At 43.8% G+C, this 21,119-nt stretch overlaps 1 protein-coding gene across 1 annotated transcript in view; it reads right to left on the reverse strand.

Moving 5' to 3' along the window:
- The window catches only part of LOC138602487 (voltage-dependent T-type calcium channel subunit alpha-1I-like), a 114,151-nt gene extending 93,232 nt beyond the window's left edge, over positions 1–20,919 (reverse strand). The window contains exon 1 of the mRNA XM_069673949.1: positions 20,672–20,919. Within this exon, the coding sequence (XP_069530050.1) occupies positions 20,672–20,919 (248 nt within the window). The remainder of the gene's footprint in view (positions 1–20,671) is intronic.
- Between the last annotated feature and the right edge of the window lie 200 nt (positions 20,920–21,119).

A 21,119-nucleotide genomic window follows, 5' to 3' on the forward strand; every position in this document is an offset into this window, starting at 1 on the left:
TGAAAAGCACCAAAACAAGTCAAACAGTTTTAGCTTTGCATTATTCATTTTTGCAGCTTAGCAACGGCGTTGGCTACCGTGCAGTGCATCGCTCCCAACTCTCATAACTAGCATTTGTTACACTTCCAAGCTTCTCCGCTGCTTCGACCCTTATTCTCATTTTCATTACAATGATGATAAAAGTCAAATGGCCATTTCCTCATTTTAATGTGCCTCATAATCAGCCCACTCCTGAAGGGCAGAATGAGAGCACAGCTGCCAAGCCTCCCTGCCAGAACGCCATCGAAAACAGAATGATAAAAAGAGGGGCAGGACACTCGCCAATGGGTTTACCTATCAAACATGAAGACTAAACATTATGCAGTGAGAAAATTACAGTGGAGTTGGTTTTACATCAGCAGCTAGAGAGCGAGTCCTTGGAGCAGGTAGGGAACTTGAGCCGGGAAGGTGGAAGCAGGATGCTCCCCTGTCTCTGAGCCATCAAGGTGCCCTTGTACAAGCTGGTAAACCTCAACGGCTCCACTGGTGCTGTTCAGTGCTTATCGGTACAAGAGTCTGCCTGTGCCGAGGAGCCCCCAACTGTGAGCACGCAGCTGTCAATTTATAAAGCATAGAAATATATAAAAATGTCTCATAAAAGCACCTCTGACTATAACGTTGTAAAATACATGATTGGAGCACATGGAAAAACAATGAAAAAATTACACTCCTCTAATTATCAATCCACTGATGTCATTATTGACCTGTCTGACTTGAGACCAACGGGAAAAAAACAATGAACTTGGCAGATTTCTTTTGCATAAACGTGTGCCGCCCTCAGTGAAAATAACAGGGTTCCTCTTTCAGCTCATTTTAAAACTTCAAAAATAGCAGCATTTGTAAAAAAGCCCATTGAAACTCGAATCCCAGTGACACTAAATTGGAGATGAATGCACAAAAGGAAATTCTCTGATCATTCAATTTGTCTAAATAGCAGCAATTTCAGTCATGGAGCAGCTTTGTGTATCTTTTTTTCTCTTCCTCTCTCAGGCAGTTTCATCCCTCTTCAGCTGTGCCGGGGCTAAACCCTCCCTTGAGGCGATGTAAGAGTTTCTGAGGGGACAGTAGAAAGACAAGCTGGTGTGTGTGTGTGTGCGTGTGTGTGTGTGTGTGTGTGTGTGTGTGTGTGTTAGTATCTACAAAATTCTCAACCAAATTTGGAAAAGCAGTGTTTCATGAGCATCATTTTTAACCGTCTCATTAGGCAAATGATCCGGTGCGGTGGCAAAGCTGGAATCACGGTCCTGCTCTCCAGTACTTTAAGGGATTAATGTCAGTTAAATATTGAATATACATGCACATAATGTAAAGTGATTAATGACATGAAAATTGCAATGCCTACAGGCCACAGAAAAGATAGCATGGCATTACATGAGCTCACTGGTTAGCTAAAGCATAACCAAGGTCAGTCATCGCAGTTCAACCGGTTCCATTGATATTAATCGGCTCTGGCAGTGACTGCACCCTGTGGGATCACAACTCTGCAGGACGGTGAGCTCAGGTACAGGCAAGCGCAATATGCACGCGCACACAAACACATACAGGCACAGAGGGAGCAGACATGCATGGACTTAAAGGCAAGAGCACACACCCGTTCACACATGAACACACAGGAACACACAGGAGCACGGAGGAGGGAGTTACAAAGAATCTATTCTATCTTTTTTCTATTTGTTTTCAGGCACAAATAGCTTGAAATTTTGCAGCAAATTCCCCGACTTTACCCCAGTCTGTTGTCATTTCCTTTACTTTAGAAGCATTACACACACTATGCAATCATCCGGACTTCTCTTTGTGTCACTAATGAGCCTAAATCAGTTAGTAAAAATTGGCAAAGGATGTGCAAATCATGTGACCGTTCTAAATTAAAATTCTGTTACAATTAGAGGTGCATTGATTAGCTGACCATGTCTGCAAAAATCAATGACAAAGTTAGTTGCCAACCAAATTAATTGTCGATAATTAGTCGGTTATGTTGTCACGCATGTTTTTTCCGGAGCTGAGTTGCTGAGGGATGAGCCATCTCGCATCCTTACTATCTCTGCTGAGAGTTGTTGCAACTGTTGCAAAACAACGACAGGCAAGCAAAACATAGCAACATTGCGGCGGCCGATGCAACCCCATCGCGTCCTAAAACTTCTAAAGTCTGGGAGAGTTTTACCCTCAACGCTGCAAAGAAAAGGATCGCCTGCAGGGTTTGTAAAGCGGACCTTGTTTATCGCGGGAGCACGTCGGTAATGCACGAACATTTGAAGAGAGAGAGCGAGAGAGAGAGAGAGAGAGGCATGATGGACTTGTGGACTTGATTTGAGAGCCAGCAGGAGCCAAATCAGCAGCTAAAGTTTATTAAAAGACACGTAGCTCAGCGTAAGTTCAAGAAGGAACTCATTCATTCATCCATTAGCCATCGTTCATCATGTCTGGTTCTCTCTCTCCCTCTCCTTCCTGCCTGGTGATCAGCTGATTATGGGCGTATACTATTCAAGTATTAAACCAACTAGAGTTAGCCTCGACGTCTGTCGACCAATCATCCCTCTGCTGTCAAACTTTAAAGCTGCTCTCCTCTCTTCCGCAGACAGTTTGTTGTTTCAGCTCGATCATTGCGACCCTCCTCCACCCCGTTCACCTCCAGTCCATCTTATCAGTGTTCACATCCAGCTCCTCAGCTCATCCTGTCTTCACCATCATCACCACCTCCAGTGTCTAGACTCCATCGGGGGTATCCTATCCTGAGGTCAGCATTGTGCAATCATTTTCAATGATCGGCTATGATCGCATCGGGATGCTTTATTACAACTTGTAACAGGCCAGCAGTCATATTGAACACATGCTGCCGTTTGTTTATATTGAGGGCCATGCAAAGCCTCACTTTGTAATGTGAACACAACTTTGGTCATGTTAAGAACATTACCAGATAAGTCCTCAAACTGCCTTTTATAATATGATTGGCACTAATGGCAATTAAACCCATTAAACACCAATAACATCCCTGATACTGACCTGCCAACACTTCAGTGAGTGATGTCTTTCTCGCTGACACTCACTTTCTGTTCTACGCCCTCTTTCATCTGACTTTGCCTTAAAGTTGTGTGAGGTAACTGTAGCTCAAAGACACGGAGGAAGACAGGACAAAAGAGAAGAGTGACGAAACTGGGCAAGCGATGAGGAGAGAGAGACGGGGCCGCTGCTAATCACACGTGGCACGGCAGCAAATTCAGCACATTTACACGTCAGCAGCTACTCTGTCCTCTCATTAATGTCAGACTTAAGAAATATCTCACTGAATCCTTTGTGTTTATTTTAAATTAATTTACTGATTTAGAGATGTTGTTGGGCTTAAATGAATTACGCCAAGCTGTTGATTCTTTTACCTCATTGACAAGATTAACTCTGTATCTGGATATATTATGTGAACGGGGAAGAAGGCGTGTTAATGAAAACTGTGAAAGCAAACAAAAATGCATTACAATTAATCAAAATGCTATCAGATCAGCCAGACTACATCCAGAGGTCCTCTGGCTCACATTGCGATTGGATACAAGCCAGGCAGTAATACAATCTGTACAGTGACTATATTTTTAGGAGGAATATTGGCTCAAGATGCTGAAAGATTACCTAACGCCACCTTTCCTGCTATCTCTGTTCGCCCATGAAACTGCTCCAGACAAACCCTTCTCGTCCGCACAGAATCGCTTCTTCTGCTTATGAAAGACTGAGATCGCATGCAGACTTAATCCAGACAACTAGAAAACTAATAATATTCTGTGAAAACGGCCTTTTATCAGGTGTCAAAACTCAGGAAACAAATCCAGTTAGTAATTACAGACCTCATGTTATTACCAGCTGGAAATGGGTGTTTCTGTGAAGAGATGGAGGGATCACCTGAACTCCTGAAGACTAGTGTGAGTGATGTTTGACGGAGAGGAGACTAATTTATTATTAAACGTTTAATCAGCTGAAGATGAATGTCTAAAAAATGTCTAGAAACAATGCACTAACCCATAATCTGCACCATCGGTGCGGCGCTGTCCACAGTGCTGAAACGTAGCTTATTAAGGGGCCCCCACTGGCAGCCACACCTTCTGCCCCTGCAGTTGGTCCACTATAGGTTATCATGTTATATAAAAAATGTTCGACAAAGAATTCAAACCATTTCAAAGGTTCATTTATTTGTTTTACTTCAATCGATCTCTACAAATGGCATGGTCTTTTACCCCATTTCCTAGGTTATACCGCTTGTTATATAAAGTCTGTGGGCTATACACAGAAAAAGCTGGCATACACTGTGACACAGCAAGAATATATAAGACCCAACTACAGCAAGTGTGAAGGTATTGAATAGGAAACTCAATGCAGTTTGCACAGATTCACAAAAAACAGCAGAATCAGTGAATTAGCACTCACACATTACTGGCCTTAGGACTGCACAAGGTCCCGAAGAACTGTAGGCATGTTCTGATCAATAAGTTATTGAAGCGCTAAATGATGTGTGGACATGGCCAGAAGGGTGTTAGGTAGGACTGAGGTGTGTGTGTGCGTGTGTCTGTTGTTAATGCGAGAAAGACAGTATGCCACATGTTCCTGCACACACGTGGCAGCATAACATTAAGCTGTCACTTCAATGTTAATTGTGACATGCAGAGGCAAAAACAATGATGAAAGAGGATGAGGGATGAGGAGCGGCAGAGAGTGGATGTGTAAGTGAAACAGATGGAGTGGAATCAAATGTATTGTGATAACATCATTTAAACAGTGCTGGGCTCTCGGAGGGCCCGGGCTGCCTGTGCACTCCCTCTCACACGTCTGACTGGGAAAGTGGCCAAAAGGATGGGCCAAAAGGACACGCACTCACCCTGTCTTTCACGCTCTCTCTTCCTCTCTCTCCCTCTCTCTCTCCCTGCACTGCCAAGAGACTAAATTGTACAGAATTGTGCTGTCAAGTCTCATTTGTGAGAGAAATAGCACAGCGGTTATTACTTGAAGACAGCAGGTTGTTTGGTGAGTTTTGATAAATCATCTTATATCTGTGGCTGCAGCGGTGGATCATAATGTATGTAGACTTACTGAAGGACAAAGAAAATGTGTGCCAGAGATGTAGCCACAGAGTCATTTAAGTTCCTCGAATTTACAGCACAAATTTCAGCTGCACACAACTCACCCTAATAGCACCCGTAATTGAGGTTATCAGTAGTCTTTAGTAGAGTCGTTTGCAATAACAAGAGGTAATGTGTCAGCCATTTTGTCCAGCAAATGTCAGGGCAGAGGTCAGCCCACTGAACCAAATTATGGGTCTTTTCCTACATAATATAGGGTCAGCCTAAAGGCCACAGCGGGATCAGCACGCCTGGTGTAACATGGCTGACATAAAGAAAATAAAGGATGGAGGGTGCTGAGTGGCACTTTTCATTTAGTTTTAGCTGCATGCACCAACAAATTCTGTCTGTCAAAAAGCCTGTGTTTATTTTCCTTTCTTCTTCCTGGAGGGACGTTTGCAGCTCCTCCTCATTTATGTCAGCGTCTCTGTCATTGCCAACTCTTCTGTTGTAAAATGCCATGTGCCTGCTCCCACACATGGAGTCACCAGACAAGGAGGATATTCACCCACCAGGAGATCAGTGCTGGGTAACTCGTTGCGTTACTGCGTTACCTCCTGAGAGAAGTAACGCGTCAGATTTCTTTTGCGTTAACACAAATTAAACCCCTACGCGACTCGTTACACACGTGGGCAGGGGCGTCATCACAATCTCCCCCCACCATTACCGCACCAGCTAACCCTGCAGAGTTGGTATAACCACACATCTAAAACTCATCTGAGGTGAATCCCTGAGGGGCCTTAGAGAGAGACGCCACATTTATTCTAAATAAAGAAGTCACTAACTTCAAACTGTTTTGATGTATTTATGACAGTAATAAAAAACTATCTTCTCACTCATCGAGGATGCATGTGGGTTATATTGTCAAGACGGCCTGTATCCTACTGTACGTCTACCTTTGAATGTCTTGACTGTACCGTCATAGCAGAGCTAGTTTACGGCCCATAATCTGTATTTCTGCAGCCTAATAACAAGAATGACAGATGCAATGAGACAAGAAGTCGAGTGACAGTAAAATGGATTGCGAGATTGACAGGCGGCTCGGTGCAGCATCAGCAGTAATGCGGGCGTTGCACCGGACCGTCGTGGTGAAAAGGGAGCTGAGCCCGAGGGCAAAGCTTTCGATTTATCAGTCGATCTACATTCCAGCCCTCACCTGAGGTCATGAGCTTTGGGTAGTGACCAAAAGAATGAGATCGCGGATACAAGCGGCTGAAATTAGTTTCCTCCAGAGGGTGTCCGGGCTCAGAGAGAGCTCGGACACCTGGAGGGGGCTCGGAGTAGAGTCGCTACTCCTTCGAAAGAAGCCAGTTCAGGTGGTTCTCCAGAGGTTTTCCAGGCACGTCCAACTGGGAGGAGACCCCGGGGTAGACCCAGCTCGCTGGAGGGATTATATATCCCGTCTGGCCTGGGAACGCCCGGAATCCCCAGGAGGAACTGGAAAACGTTGCTGGGGAGAGGGACGCCTGGGTCACCTTGTTTAGCCTGGTGCCACCGCGGCCCGGCCCGGGATAAGCAGAGGATACTGGATGGATGGATGGACACGTTACGTTATTTGTTACAACATAAAGTAATCTGAGTACTCTAACGGATTACTTTGTAACCAAACACGGCAGGAGAACAGAACATGCGTGGGGATTTACTCTACATCTCTGTTTCCCTAAAGAGTCGCCCTGGCAGCAGAAGTCTCTGGAATAGAGACAAAGACAAAATCCCCAGTTGGCTTCCCACATGAACTCGACTTCACAAGCTTCGTCTTGTGTAACAACCGTTTCACATGAGAATGACTCTTTTCCTTTCTGCTTGAGGCACCGTTTACTTATAGGACATTCCTCATTAATTCCTCCTCTATGCAGCCTTTCATTCTCACTTTATTTCACTCTTTCCTCCCTCTCTCTCCCTCTCTCTCTCTCTCTCTCTCTCTCTCTCCCAGTGAACAGTTTGTCCCTCTCTGAGCTGATATCACTTTAGCTTGTTGCATTACTTCACTGACTCAGGCGCGGATTCAAATACATGACAGAGTTTTTGATGAAACTTACCAACTCAGCTACTTGGGGAGTGTGTGTGTGTGTGTGTGTGTAAGTGTGTGTGTATTAGTAAGTCTAAAGCTGCTCTTTAATGACCTAAGCCTCAAGGCTCATTTGAGCTGCAGATACCAGCAGTCAACTAATGTCCAAACATCTGGGTGGTCTCACACACACACACACACACACACACACACACACACACACACACACACACACTCTCTCGCTAGGGTTGAGCTTTTATCATTGGCCAGAGGAAGGGTTTTAGCATCCTCCCTGACAGCTGCCGCCCACACAACAACACACACACACACACACACACACACACACACACCACACCACATCACAGTGGAAAAACACCGGAGAAGGATTTAGACTGAGTGTGATCCATATACGTGTAACATATATCTGACAGCTCGGATTATGTGTATATATGAGTGCGAGAAAAGCGAGAGAGAGTCGTGTTAGTGTGTTTGTGTGTGTTTGTGAGTGTGTGAGAGCAAGACAGTGACAAAGCAGGGCCATTCCAGCAGGTCCCCAGCGGTCAGTTGTCTCTCTTTCTCACCTCTCTCTCTCTCTCTCTCTCTCTCTTCAGGTTTTTTGATACTCCCTCTATTTAAAGCTACACTCTCTTTGTTTCTCTCTCTTCTCCCCCTCTTTCTGTCTCTCTCTCCTTCCAGAGCTGACAGAGCAGTACGTGAATACGCCCAGGAGAGAGCAAGGGTCACTGGACAGAGGTCAGAGAATGGTGTGGGTCAATGTTGAAAGTGTAGGTTGTGGAATCATCTTCTGTCCGGCAGGTCAAGGTGTGCAGATAAATCACCAAATCACTCAGGCATGAAGAAGCGCTTCCCTTTAAATCTGAATTCCCTGTACGATGAGGTAGATCCACCGGAAGAGCCAAACACACGTCTCTGTTCACTCCAGTAACACAGAGGAGGATTTAAGGTTTACATTCACAAATATAAATGTGCAAGTATTTGAGTTAGCAGGCATCGTTTTGTTGTTATTGCACAGCACTCCCACAGTCAACATTCTTCTCTAATACAGCAATACCATTGCAACAAAGTAATATTGTAGCAAAAAGATATATTGCAGATTCTCGCATATTTATAATGTTTATTTTATTCAATTTAATTTCTCGACAGTAGAAGAGCTGCTGGTTTTCTTTGGCTTCCTATTTTTTATTCTATTTCTCTGTTTATGGTCTTTACGCCAAAACACCAAAAACAAATGCCTCTTGTTTTGTTTGTTTGTTTGTTAGAAGTACTTGGCAAAAAAACTACTGGTTCTAAGTGGACTTTTTCTTGTTTTGAGAAGACAATGGCAAAACAGGTAAAAATTTAAACATCCAGCCCTATTTAAAAGCTATAAAAGACCTGGCAATTATTTCTGCTTTGTGCTATAAGTTCAGCAGCTAGCTGCTTACTGTGTCTGTCCGCCGTTTTTGTTGCTATGCAGGTTGCATACAGTGTTATTAAAGCAGGTAGCAAACAGTGTTATTAAAGCGTATTAGGTGAAAACAACTGTCTGCTGCTGCAACACGTGACGAAAGCGACGGGAGAGAACAAAGAGAGAAAAGTTGCAGGCTGGACAAATAAACAAGGAGTTCATCGTTCATCAAGCACAGGCTCAGCGTATCGTCCGCTCTGCAGAGAGGGTGAGTGGCTGCAATCTGTCATCTCTCCAGGACCTGTACACCTCCAGGACCCCGAGGCCACGGTCCGTCAGGACCCAAACCTCACGCCGCAAGAACAGTTTCTTCCCCTCTGCTGCAGCCTCATCAACAAGGCCCCCGACCCCCCCACTTGACATGGACTCTCATCCAGCCCGTCAGTCACTCAACTTTTCACTAATGTTAAGACTCTAGATCAGACTCTGTGTTACATGAATGCACACTGGACTTGTATATTGTCTGCACACTGCACTCTTTTGAATTTGATACTGTAAACTTTTTGCACTGTTCAATATCCTGCACACCTGTACAGTTTCAATCACACCTGTTGTAGATATTTTGTGTTATACGTATTGTTTTTATATTTTTATTCTTACTGCCTATTTTTATCTTGTTCTATCGAAGTTTCCTAACAGGAGGAGGTTCGTCACTTCAAAGAACCCCTTTCACATAGTCATTTAATAAATTGTTATCATGAAAATATCAATTACATTGGAGCTTTTAAGCTTGGCAGAATGCATTTTTTGCATCTGTAATACATTTAAATAACATTTCTCCAAGTGGGGTTAATAAAGTTCATCTTGTTTTTCTTTTACTAAAATCTTTGTGTGCAGTTAAAGTCGCTGCCTTTCATTGTCACTCTGAACTTTGTTATCGTCTGTGTGCTAAGCTTTCATGTTAGGGCACAAGTCGTTTTAAAGAGGAACATTATTATACAATTCACATCTTTTACATTGCCGTTCTTTATTCATGCATAGCAGGATGTGCGTTTAAAACTATAAATCCATCAAAATTAATGAGACATATTTTTAGCTGCATTAAATCCCTGCTGCACACAGTTCTTACTCTCTTAATATTGCATGCACACATATGTAAGACGTTAGTAAGGCACATTCTCTCAGCCTCACCCTATAACGCTGTGTGATATATGTTTGTGTGCTGCTCTTTTTATAACTTCATTTAGTCCCTCTTCCTGTTACGCAGACCTTTTGTCTTTTTTCGTCCTGACGGCTGTGTTACTCTGCCCTCCCTCCCACTCTCTGTCGCTCTCCCTCTCACACTGGAAGAGGTCTGAAGTTGCAGTCACCAGAGCAATTAGAGACTTCATGTTCCTCCTCACTGTCAAGAGGAGGCAGATACACACATACACACATAATACAGACGTCCAAACGCGCGCGCACACATGCACACGCTCTGTCCTCTGCAATGACAGGCACTGGGCAAAAGTTCACTCTGCCACTGTGCTAACTATCTCCCCTTTTCTTCCTCTCTCTCTCCTCCACTCTGTCTCCCTCTCACGCTCTGCCTTTTCAAGAAAAGTGCTAACTAGCAATCTCTCACTTCTTCCTCTTCTCCCTCTCTCCAAGGGCTATCATCCGTCTTCTTCGTCTCCGTCTTTTCTCCATCTCTTTTATCCGTCTTTCAGAGAGAAGTTTCAAGCTTGTCCTTCACTCAGTGTCTTGCTTTTGTGCCGCTCGCTAACTCTGTGTCCCTCCCTGTGTAACTGTGCAATAATTACCCCGTCTCATCCACCAGCTCCATCTTTCCCTCCCCTCCTTTTTCCCTCTCTTTTATCTTTCCCCGCTCATCTCACACTCATTTCCTTCGTTTTCAGTGTCACGTGTGTTTGCAGTAAATGTACATTTGCACTGCACTGCTCATCTTATCAGTTGAGTCAGCTTACATATGAAGTGCTGCAAATACGCAGACTGCATCAACAAATCACCTCTAAATAAATATTGCAGAGCTTCATTTAAGAACTGCAGTGTCTTTTTCTTGGTCCTGCTTTTCTTAAAGGAGAAGTTAGCTATTTTTAATCCTGGGCCCTATTTTTACAAATGTGTGTGTCGAAATGACTCATAGGAACAAAAACTTTTGGAATCGGTCCAGTAGATGTCCTCCGCCGTAGCTGCGATACGGCCGCAATGGCTGCAAAATAATCCAGCCTGCCGCTGACAGGCTCAGATTGTTGCTCCATGTGTCTGACAACATTACGGAAATGATCCCTACAAAGATCGCCCTTTTTTTAAAGAGTAAGATCCTTTTTGTGTAACCAGAAACTGAAGTCTCGCTCAAGGAGAGTTCTCGCTCTGAAATCACGCGGGTGGTGAGATGTTACCTGAACAGGACGGTGGCAACATGAGTTGGAGTTAGAGAGAGGATTTGTTCACATAGAGGACTGCCAGAAAGAATATATTTCAAAAGCCATGACTGAATATTTACCTGATGGACAATGAAGATGAGGCATTTGAATACAATGGCCAGCAGCCGTATCGCAGCTACGGCGGAAGCTACCCACTGGACCGATTCCAAAAGTTTTTGTTCCTACGACTCATTTCGACACTCAAATTTGTAAAAAAAAAAATTAATTATTAAAAATACCGAACTTCTCCTTTAATCCTGAATTAAATGAACTGGAAAGAGCATCAACCTGAAAGGGAAGGTGTTGAATTCTAAGAGAAATTCCCAATAAGCTTCTTTATCATGTCTTACTATGACAACACAACGGGCTTCCCTTACTTACATACTCATATCAGACATGCATGCAGTCTTAAAAAGAGTCCTCATTCAAATATCAGAGTGCCTGGAAGAAATGAAATTCCTCCATCTGTCTGAACCTCACTTTGATCTCTCGCAGGTGAACACCAGCTCGTCCGTAAGCCTCCTGCTCTCTCTCCATCAGAGGAAATACGACACCTCCACTGACAATCTTACATCACTACCATTGTGTTCTTGTGGGCAGTCGTATGTCATTCATCCTCTGCGTCGCGCACTACTTTATGCAAAATGCATGCTGGGGTTTGTGCGCTCTGATGCGGTGTTTGTCCATCACTGACTGAAGCTCTTGTGAGGGAAACTGACCCGTTTGTGTGGGACTCCTCTGAGCTCGGCGTAATTGTGACCCATGAATCGGTAACATGACGCTCGTGCCGCATATATCCGGCACACAATGACAGACTCTCCACTCAAAGGCACTAAAAGGGCATGTGATCTACTGGTCTCCTTGATATTGTAATGAGTCCTCTTGGTCTGCTAATGCGCTCATAAGTAATCATTACAGAAGGGGAGACCTCAAAGCCGGCGCAGCAAGTGGGCAAATGGTTCACGCTCAAACATGCTGATGATCAATCAAAAGGCAGAATATTCATAAAGATCCCTCAGTGACTCACGCGGACCGCACACTTCCTGGAATCACTGCAGGGTTTAACACAGCTGTTTAAGTATTGTGAACGTCTACAGAAGCTAACAACGCACTTTTTATAATGTGTTCAAACATCCTGATTCATTTTATACGCCCCTGAATATCTTCTTGTGGAATTAATCCGCACATCTTTGTAATTTAAAATGTAAATATACAGTATTCCTTTTTGTGTGAACATGTTTGAGTATGCAACCAGAATTTGCCTTTTATTATTTTCAGAGCGGTTTAGCTGCAGGCACACACGGCAGAATTTACTCTGAAAAGACTAAATGTATTCTACAAAGTGAGGACAGACTGTGCTCTGTCACATTTGATTTATTAGTAATTCTGTCTGCTGGCACTTTAGCTTCCGAGTGTAACAAGACAAGAATACTTGCAGTAGAATAATTATTGCTTCGCTTATCTGTATCTGTCTTTACAGCCGCCTCTGGTAATAACCAAAGAATTCATATTCACACTTACAACATGTTGGCTTTTGTTGCTTTTGTTGAAAAGCCTCTGATTCAAGGACACTCTGTTCTGAAGGAGCAAAAGAAGCAAAAGTACAAGTCAGATAGTTACATGTCTTAAAGTCACAGTTGTATGATTATTTAGTCAAAGCTATGCACTTCATCTGGACCAGAGAGGCCAAACCCTCTCTATCGCCCCCTGCTGACTGGCTGCAGTACAGCTCATAAAGCCCGCCTCCTCCATGTTAACAGATGGGACATGAGTCAAACTATAAAATCGAAATACACGTCAAATACATTTTTCTCAAACATGGTTTCTGTCATTATAGTTAGTTCTTATCATGCTGATTTATGTCCAAGTGTTCATTTTTCAGACAAGTTTACTTTTAAGTAGTTATTTGAAGGCACACTGTAAAACTTGAGTTTACTTAAACGTCACTGTGTCCTCGGTAGAGCCCGTGGTTAATGCTTTCAGCAACAATCATAAAACGCAGGTTACGTCAAATTGCTTTGAGGATTGAGTTAACTTAACCTACTTATTTTATTAAGATAGACTGTCTCATTATTCTATATATCTATAACTTTCCTATATCATGCAGCACTACACATATTCTTTTCAATAAGACCATTTAAATGTTTCAGATGTGTTCATGGGAGTTTCTTGAAGGTTGGAAGCCAAGAACAGACTCAGTGCAGAGTGACTCATACAATTTATATCGCACTTTGTGGATAATAGATGAGAAAAAGCAAACTACAAAGCACTCACTTGGATAAAATGTACCCTGCAGTTAGTGGTGATGGAGCCATTAAATGACTTATTAAATTCTCTCAAGGGTCCCAGTTTGTGTAAAGCAATACATGAAAATTGACCTGACATAAAAAGGAAGACATGATTCTTTTATAAGTTAAAAAATAAGGCGCAAAGAATGTGAAGACGGCAGGCGGGAGACACACAGAGGAAAAATAGCATGTTTGTATGTGCGTGCAGGCTTTTACCTGTGTGTGTGCGTGTGTGTGTGTGTGTGTGTGTGTGCTTTCTGTTTGTGCACCTCTGACATTTATCTGTGTGGTTTCTCCAAAAGCAATCTGCCCCGCTGTTACTGAGTCCTGACAAATAGGCTCTGCTTTCTAAAGTACTGCTGCAGTACACATTACAGCATATAGCACAACGCGGTGATGCAACTGTAGGTGGATAATGTCAGCCAGCCGTCTGAATGTGACATTGAACTAACCCATAACCCAATTATGGCTGCAGTGCAAGAGCAGAGTCTATATAATCCATAATCCAACCGCGGTGGATCATGATCGAACACACACACACACACGGAGGCATGGTTGTACGCTAACATCGACACACACAGACACATATTAGAAACAATCATAAACATGATTTATTGCTACACAAGCAGCAAGAAATTACAATAAGAAATAGGACACACGCAGGACCACCGAGGCCAACGGTTCAGGGGAACATCAACTCACTTCCTAAATAGCATCCAAAGCTAATTTGAATAGTCAGTAAGCGTACCTAAGCCACAGATAGAGTGGTTCCTAATTTACTATGTGCAGGATGGGCTGCGTGCAGAGCTGCAGATGGCTGTGAGACTGCTCACAGACACACTGCATCTCAGTGATGGTGGTAAATTCACGTGGCACCGTATCAGTTGTGCAAAAAAAATCTTCAGAGGAAGGCTTGTTGGGAAAATTTCACTCTAGATGCCCAATCATCTTACCCTGGAAACATTTTCAAAGAGAGTGAAAACAACTGCATTCGACGGGTGAAATTCTGGTGTCCTTCAGAGGACGAGGAAATAAACAAAATGAGCAGAGTGAGAGAAATAATCCTGCTCGAGTATTCCTCTTTATCTTTTAGTGTCTTCAAACTGCCAAAGTATAAAAGCACATGTTCGACCCAACACCCGTGAAAGAGGTCAGACAGTGTGTATGCACTGAGGCTCGCTACTACAGTCATTAGAGTCACTTTAAGCTCTTCATCTCTTCTCCTCTGTTCCTCTCACGGCTCGTCTTCCTCTCTCACACTGAACAGGCACTAATGGAGTTTGGACTGGACCGGAGGGAGAGGAGAGAGAGGGAGGGCGGACAGAGGAGGTGACGAGAAAGTGGGGAATTAGCATTGATATTAGTATTAACATTAGTTTTTGAATCATAAGCATCAGTATTCTAATAATTTGTATGTGTCCTTTGTCTCATTAATGTGTGCACCTCTCAAAGAGGCGGCTTTCCCCGAGGTAAGAGGACAGCAGTTCAAGCTTGAGGAAGAGGCTCATTAAAATAAGTGGAACAGTCACATTATTGCACAAGGTGAAGAGATACATGGACATTTGAGACAGCATCTGAAGGGGGGAGGGGGAGAGACGGAAGAAAGGAGTGATTCAGAACAGAAAGAAAAAAGACGAAATGACAGAAAACAGACAGGAGAACAAGCAAAGGATGAAAGAAAGACACAGAGCGTCGCTGTGATTTAAAGACCTTTGATGTTTTTTAATAGAACATCTGTCAAAACAAGTGGAACAACCATTCAGCATCCACACACACGCACACACACACTCACAGTCTCACACACACTCTCACACTCACAGACATCCATCAAGTAGCACACCTCACAGCAAGTGTCACTGCAAAAGAAAAGACATAAATCTACGGTGTAGCCCGGCAGCAACTTCTGCAACTGGAACCAAAGAAATGAGAAGGACAGAAAAGTTAAGAGAACGAGGAAGAATAAAAAAGCAGCGGGAAGAGAGCGAGAAGGTGAGGGAGCGTCGGTGATGTGTCCCAGGTGTGAGCTCAATCCTCAGCAGTAGTTAAGAGCAAGGCACGGCAACGCCTCAGCCATCAGTCACCATGGAGATAACAAGCTGTCAGAGCCAGAGAGGATCATGGGCCACAGAGGCCGGTCACTCTGCTTGAACACCACAGGAGCCAATCAGGGGAGGAAGAGGAAAGGGCGAGATAATGTGGAGAGAGGGAGGGAGGGAGGGAAGCATCAAGATCTTCAGTGGAGAGAGGGGAGGCAAAAAAAGAAGAGGATGACAAGAGAGGTGAAAACATGATGAAAATTTGAGAGAAAGAAAAAAGGAATGAGTAATTACATGAGCTGGAGTGATGTTTGGACGGGAAAGACAAAGGATGGAGCCCAGAGCCATTCATCAGCCAGTGCTCTGTCCATCCAAACAACCCAGACACACATGCCAGGATATTTCCTCTCTGAAACGCTGCAGACTGAAAGTATTTAACCTGCATTCCCACTTTGAGAATAAAGCTCCAAAAAGCCCCCGTACAGTGTGCGCACTTTGCAATTACTACTGTAATTTAGGAGTCGAAAAAGGTTGCGGACGGAAAAGAAACCCCTGAAAAATCCACAATGTTCCGCAGACCGCAACACAATGGATCTCATTTCACAAGGAGAGGTTATTGCTCTCTCAGATGTAGCCTTTATTAAATCTAAAATATTCAACAGGGGACATCACATAAAACTCCACAGAAGATATTGAACCTTCAAACAAGCCAGCACATCTTTCTTACAATAAGCAGATGAAAACGGTCCGTCTGTCTCGGAGCTCGCAGCATGAGTAACTGTTGACAGGTCGGCTTTCACTCAATGCAGATAATTGCGCTATCTGCGGTATAATGGAGTGTGAGTGACCTGACATGTTCTCGTCTTGATCCCTAGAATAAAGCCGTGATAAGAGATAATCTCCGCCATGAAACTGAGGCACAATGCAACAAAAGGGCTGCAGTCATGTGAGTCTTTTCTTTCCTTTTAATTGACTGAGCAGGAGACATCCATCAACACTTACTGATTCTATGTGTTCCTGCAGAGGGAGTGAGGACACTGCTGTTCCTTCCCTTTCTTTAAACACTAAAGCATGAGTAGAGAAGTGTTAGTATCACTATATTTAAGTACTTGATGTGCAGAATGTCAGAAGTCTGATATCAGTTATATTATTGATTATAAATGTTCTCTAATCAATGAGTAAGTGTTGTAACAATGTTGCAAATATGGAGCAAATATTAAAGCTTGATTTATGGCTGCAAGTTTCAAACATCATAATTCATCTGCTAATAAATTATGTATTAATAACCTAATGATGATTAATGATTGACTTCATCTGTCAGATAAATGCAGTGCTGTGAAAGGAACGATATCGCCCTCGACAAAGTGCTGTCGCAGAGGTAAAGTTAACACGTCATGAAACACAGGACTTACAAAATGTAGTGAGACACACATGACGGAGCAGATATCTGACTATTACAACAAGTGAGTGGGGGAGAAGGATGGAGGGGGGTAAGGGATGGAGAAGAGGAGACGGAGCAGTGAGACACGGGAAGTGAATGAAAAGAGAGAGAGAATTGAGAGAGGAGGAACACGGAGGAAAGAACAAAGACGGGAGACAGATGCAATTAGCTAAACTTTGTCAAACATGAGCGAAATGTTTTAATCAGATGAGTGAGAGAGGAATGAGAGAGGAGGATCAGGGTGTATCTCTGCTGTATGCCACGTATAGAGTGAGAGCGTGCACTCTGAAGAGCAGGAACAATAGGGAGAGGGAGAAGAAGTGTGTGGGGTGCAATATGGAGAGGTGCTCCAGGTGCTCTGCTGCAGGCAAGCGTGGGAGAGCATCAGTGTGTGTGTGTGTGTGTGTGTGTGTGTGTGTGTGTGTGTGTGTGTGTGTGTGTGTGTGTGTGTCACTGAAGGCCTCTCACAGCTACTGTGTGGTGCACAGAAGTATCGATCTGCCAAGAGATGGTGAAACAGCCACTTATTGCCCCCTACACACACACACACACACACATATAGACACAAGGCGATCCCTGCAATGAGCACAAGCAAAACACTATCTGCTGACAGTGAAATGATGCTCATGCTCTCATCACATCATTACTGTAACATGCTGCAATACAGTCAAAGTCTTCAGAGCAAAACAAAAATGTGCACTTCTCATATTTGGTCAGTAACACATCTATAAATACTGAACTGTCTGCTTTAGTGCGATCGATACACACACTCAAAGGGTACAAACGGTTGTTCCAGTGCACCAAACATCAGACTGCAAACTCTTGCTCCAGTAAAAGACCCACACACAAACATCCTGCTAGTCCTACACAAGTACAGGCACAAAGCCTGAGAATATAATGCCATCCCACACACACAGAGGCACACACACACACACACACGCGCGCGCGCACACACACAGCAGGACTCAAAACTAACGCAGTCACAGCAGGTAAAAGTAACACTTCACCATACAGCGTAATGACCAAAGACTTTTTTGTGTTTCTGTTGTATTTTTTTTGGCTCCAGTTGAATCCAAGAGGAAAAAATCGCCTTAACTACAGCAGCAACAAAAGCTTCCCTCAAACCACCAAACATACTCGATCTTTTTAAGCTCACTTTGTATTGTCCTCACACGTTCTCTCTCTCTCTCACACACACACGGTCCTCTGTGTTTTAACATGCTTACAGTTTCAGTCACCTCGGGTGTCCAGCAACCAATGAGCTGCGGAAGAAGCTCAGGCGATGTGAAATAAGATTTGGAGTGTGTGTGTGCAGCGTGTGTGTATGCACAGTGTGTATTTGTACCCTGTGGCGTGGGGCCAAGTGAGAGCAGCAGAGCTCAACCATTAGCAAGCAGTGTAAAATCCTTCTGAAACCTCTTTTCCTGCAAACATCAAAGATGGAGTCTGAAAGGCAAACAGAAAGTCTGCCTGTCCCGGCTTGTCTGTCTGACTGCCGACACTCTCCCGTCTCCCGATTTTATGGCCACCCATTCATTTGTCTGTAAGGCAGCCGTTCCTCACTGTCTGCCTCTAAATGCACAGGATGAATAAAGTCAAACTCCTAAGGTCAGAGATATACCGTACTTGCTGTTTACTACATGTTCGCATATGCATGATGGCTGCCACACATTCCCTGCGTCTGTTTGGAGCTTCGGTTGTGCACGTCCTCAAAACTTAACACTACGCGGACGTGAGATGCAGTCTGAAGATGAACAGTAGGAGGAGTGTGGAGGCACAGAGGATGTGGTCAACACAGCAGCAGAAAGTTGACAAGCTGACGGACCAAGTATGCAATCATCAACATCTCTACGATGTGTCATTGCCACTGCACAGAGACAAACACGCCTGTCAAACAGCTGCAGACAGATAAGTTCTGTTTTAGAAGTCGACGTGGAAACCTGCTAAACTAAATGGAAATAAGGAACATGTTGGAGAGACGGAGTGGAGGCGGTGCAGGCGGTGTGTTCTGTCCACCAAACACATGAACATAACGATAACCTCCTCGAGTGTTGCCATTTCTGTTGTTTACATCCCGCACATCCAGTAGTTGCATTCGGCCTGAGCTCTCTGGTGTGCCCTCTAGAGGTATCCTCCAGTAACACGTGTAGTGCAGAGACAAGCTGTAAGAGTGACCTTTCTTACAGTAATTTAATGGGACTAGCCAAACACATGCATGTAGTTTTTAATGTCCTCACATACTCACTACTATGTACTCACGTACTGCAGATGAAGGACGGGTGGAAAGTCTTTGCTGATTAGTTGAACTATTTCAGAAATAAAATGACTGCCAAGCAAAGAAGTTTCAGGCTGTTATTAGAGGAGAGAGAGATGCATCCAAGACGATCCAACTCTGTCTGGCACAAAACACTTTGGATAAACATCACATCAAATATTACAGCCTGAAATCCGTCTTTAGTTCCTGGAATTAAGTCCTGATCGGTTTTTCTGTTGCTGCTATTTTGCCAATTCACAGTCCTCACTGTATACCTTATATTGGCAAAATCCCACCCCAATAATACGCTTCAACAATAGTTTGCAAAGATGGTTTTCTGTTTAGAACAGATGGATGGATGTTCTCATTTAGAGTTATTGCTGCTCTAAGCTCCAAAGTTTTGCACGAACGTTTCATGCAGCAAAAGACGAGTTGTTGCAATGTGATACATAAACTTATTACAAGAGTTCAACGTGCGTTTGACATGCCAAACAGAGAAGAAGAGAACCCCACTCATTGCCCTTTAGTTACTTTAATGTTTCTGTTACAGGCATAGCAGACTAACATTTGAAAGTATCTCTCTAGTTACTGAGATGTACTGGAATTCAGGGACAACGACGAGGTTTTGCAGAGAAAATAGCCAAAGTTGGTTTGTGATAAACGACCTGAGGCCAACAATGAATCACTCAGTTTTAACAGAAACAGTTTTCATAGCACAGCAACATTTTCAAGTGGCTGTGTACTGTAGAAAACAAACAGCTCCACAATATCTTTTGGAATATTTCAAGTAAATGTTGAAAAACTCTGAATGAGCTCAAAAGCAGTGAGAAGAAAGGCGCAGAGTTTAGTTGCCGTTAAAGATTCTGCTAGGCCTTTCACATTACAAACATTTGAAAGAGAAGATTGAACTGACCGACTGACCAACGTACAGCCCTGAGAGCGCCGCACTGGTGGGAGTAAATAAGACCACATATTGCGCTGATGTACACACACACTCTCACACAGTCTGCAGCAGTGCGGCAGCCAGCACAGAGTGGTCCTCTGTGTCCCTTATGTGAAAGGATCATCCTTAGTCCCACCGCCACTGTCAGTGCAGTCAGCAAACAGACAACACACCCACACACACACACACACACACACACACACACACACACACACACACACACATCTACACTTCCATTGTTCAGGCAGTGGAGCACTGATTACTGCAGTTGTAGCTGCAAAAGCGCGTAAAACACACTTACTTTGAGAAGATGTCGGGGTGTCTGCTTTGCTGTGGTGGCAAATCCACAATTTAAAAAGGAGTGAGGGTGGATGGGAGGAGATGGATGAAAATGTTAGAGAACAAAAACAGGGACAGAAAATATTACAGAGGAGAGAGGTTGTGATTTTCTGACTAAGTAGAAAAAAGGCTCTAAATAGGAGGGAATGGTTACAGCGTTTGATGAGGAGAGAGTGGAAGAAAGCGAGGGACCAAATGCTGCATGAAAGGTGTTCCAATAAACAGCAGAGTGGTGTGAAAAATGATGATTTTTTAAGTGCATTGCATGAGGACAGCTTTGTCTTTCTGACTGCACTTGGAGATGATGCAGAAGTATGTGGTATCATGGTTAGAGAATGATGAAGGCTAACTGATAAAGGTTAAAGGGGCCTGTTCCAGCAGTGGATTAAAGGATATGGGCTGGAGACCATGCGGATGCACCAGTTGCGAGGACAGGTGGTCTGCTTGAGGCAGAAGAAGACCACAGGTGCCAGCTCAGGGTAGGGCACCACAATAGCGCTGATGTCACTGCCGATGCTGACATCATCACCTGGACCCACTTCCTCGATGATGTCATCAGCGTGCGTCGAGCCGTATTCCTCGCTCTGCCCTGGCCCTGCCGAGGAAAGGCTCCCCAGCGGCACAGGACACTCCTCGCTCGTCATGGCAGCCCAGCCGAAGTCTGGAAGATAATGTGAGGCGACACATTTAGAGCAAATAAATTATCATCACGTTGTTTGACAAACTACAGATCAAAGGAAAAAATATGCTTCTACTTCATCAACATGCAGTGTTTTTACTGCAGCCAATAAATATAAATCAATGTGTTTATTTGTGGACAAACAGTCTTTTGGTGAAGCCGTCT

Source organism: Semicossyphus pulcher, unplaced genomic scaffold (assembly GCF_022749685.1).
Source record: "Semicossyphus pulcher isolate SPU_LCO1_2020_fin unplaced genomic scaffold, fSemPul1.0.p SCAF_23, whole genome shotgun sequence".
Taxonomy (NCBI): Eukaryota; Metazoa; Chordata; class Actinopteri; order Labriformes; family Labridae; genus Semicossyphus; species Semicossyphus pulcher.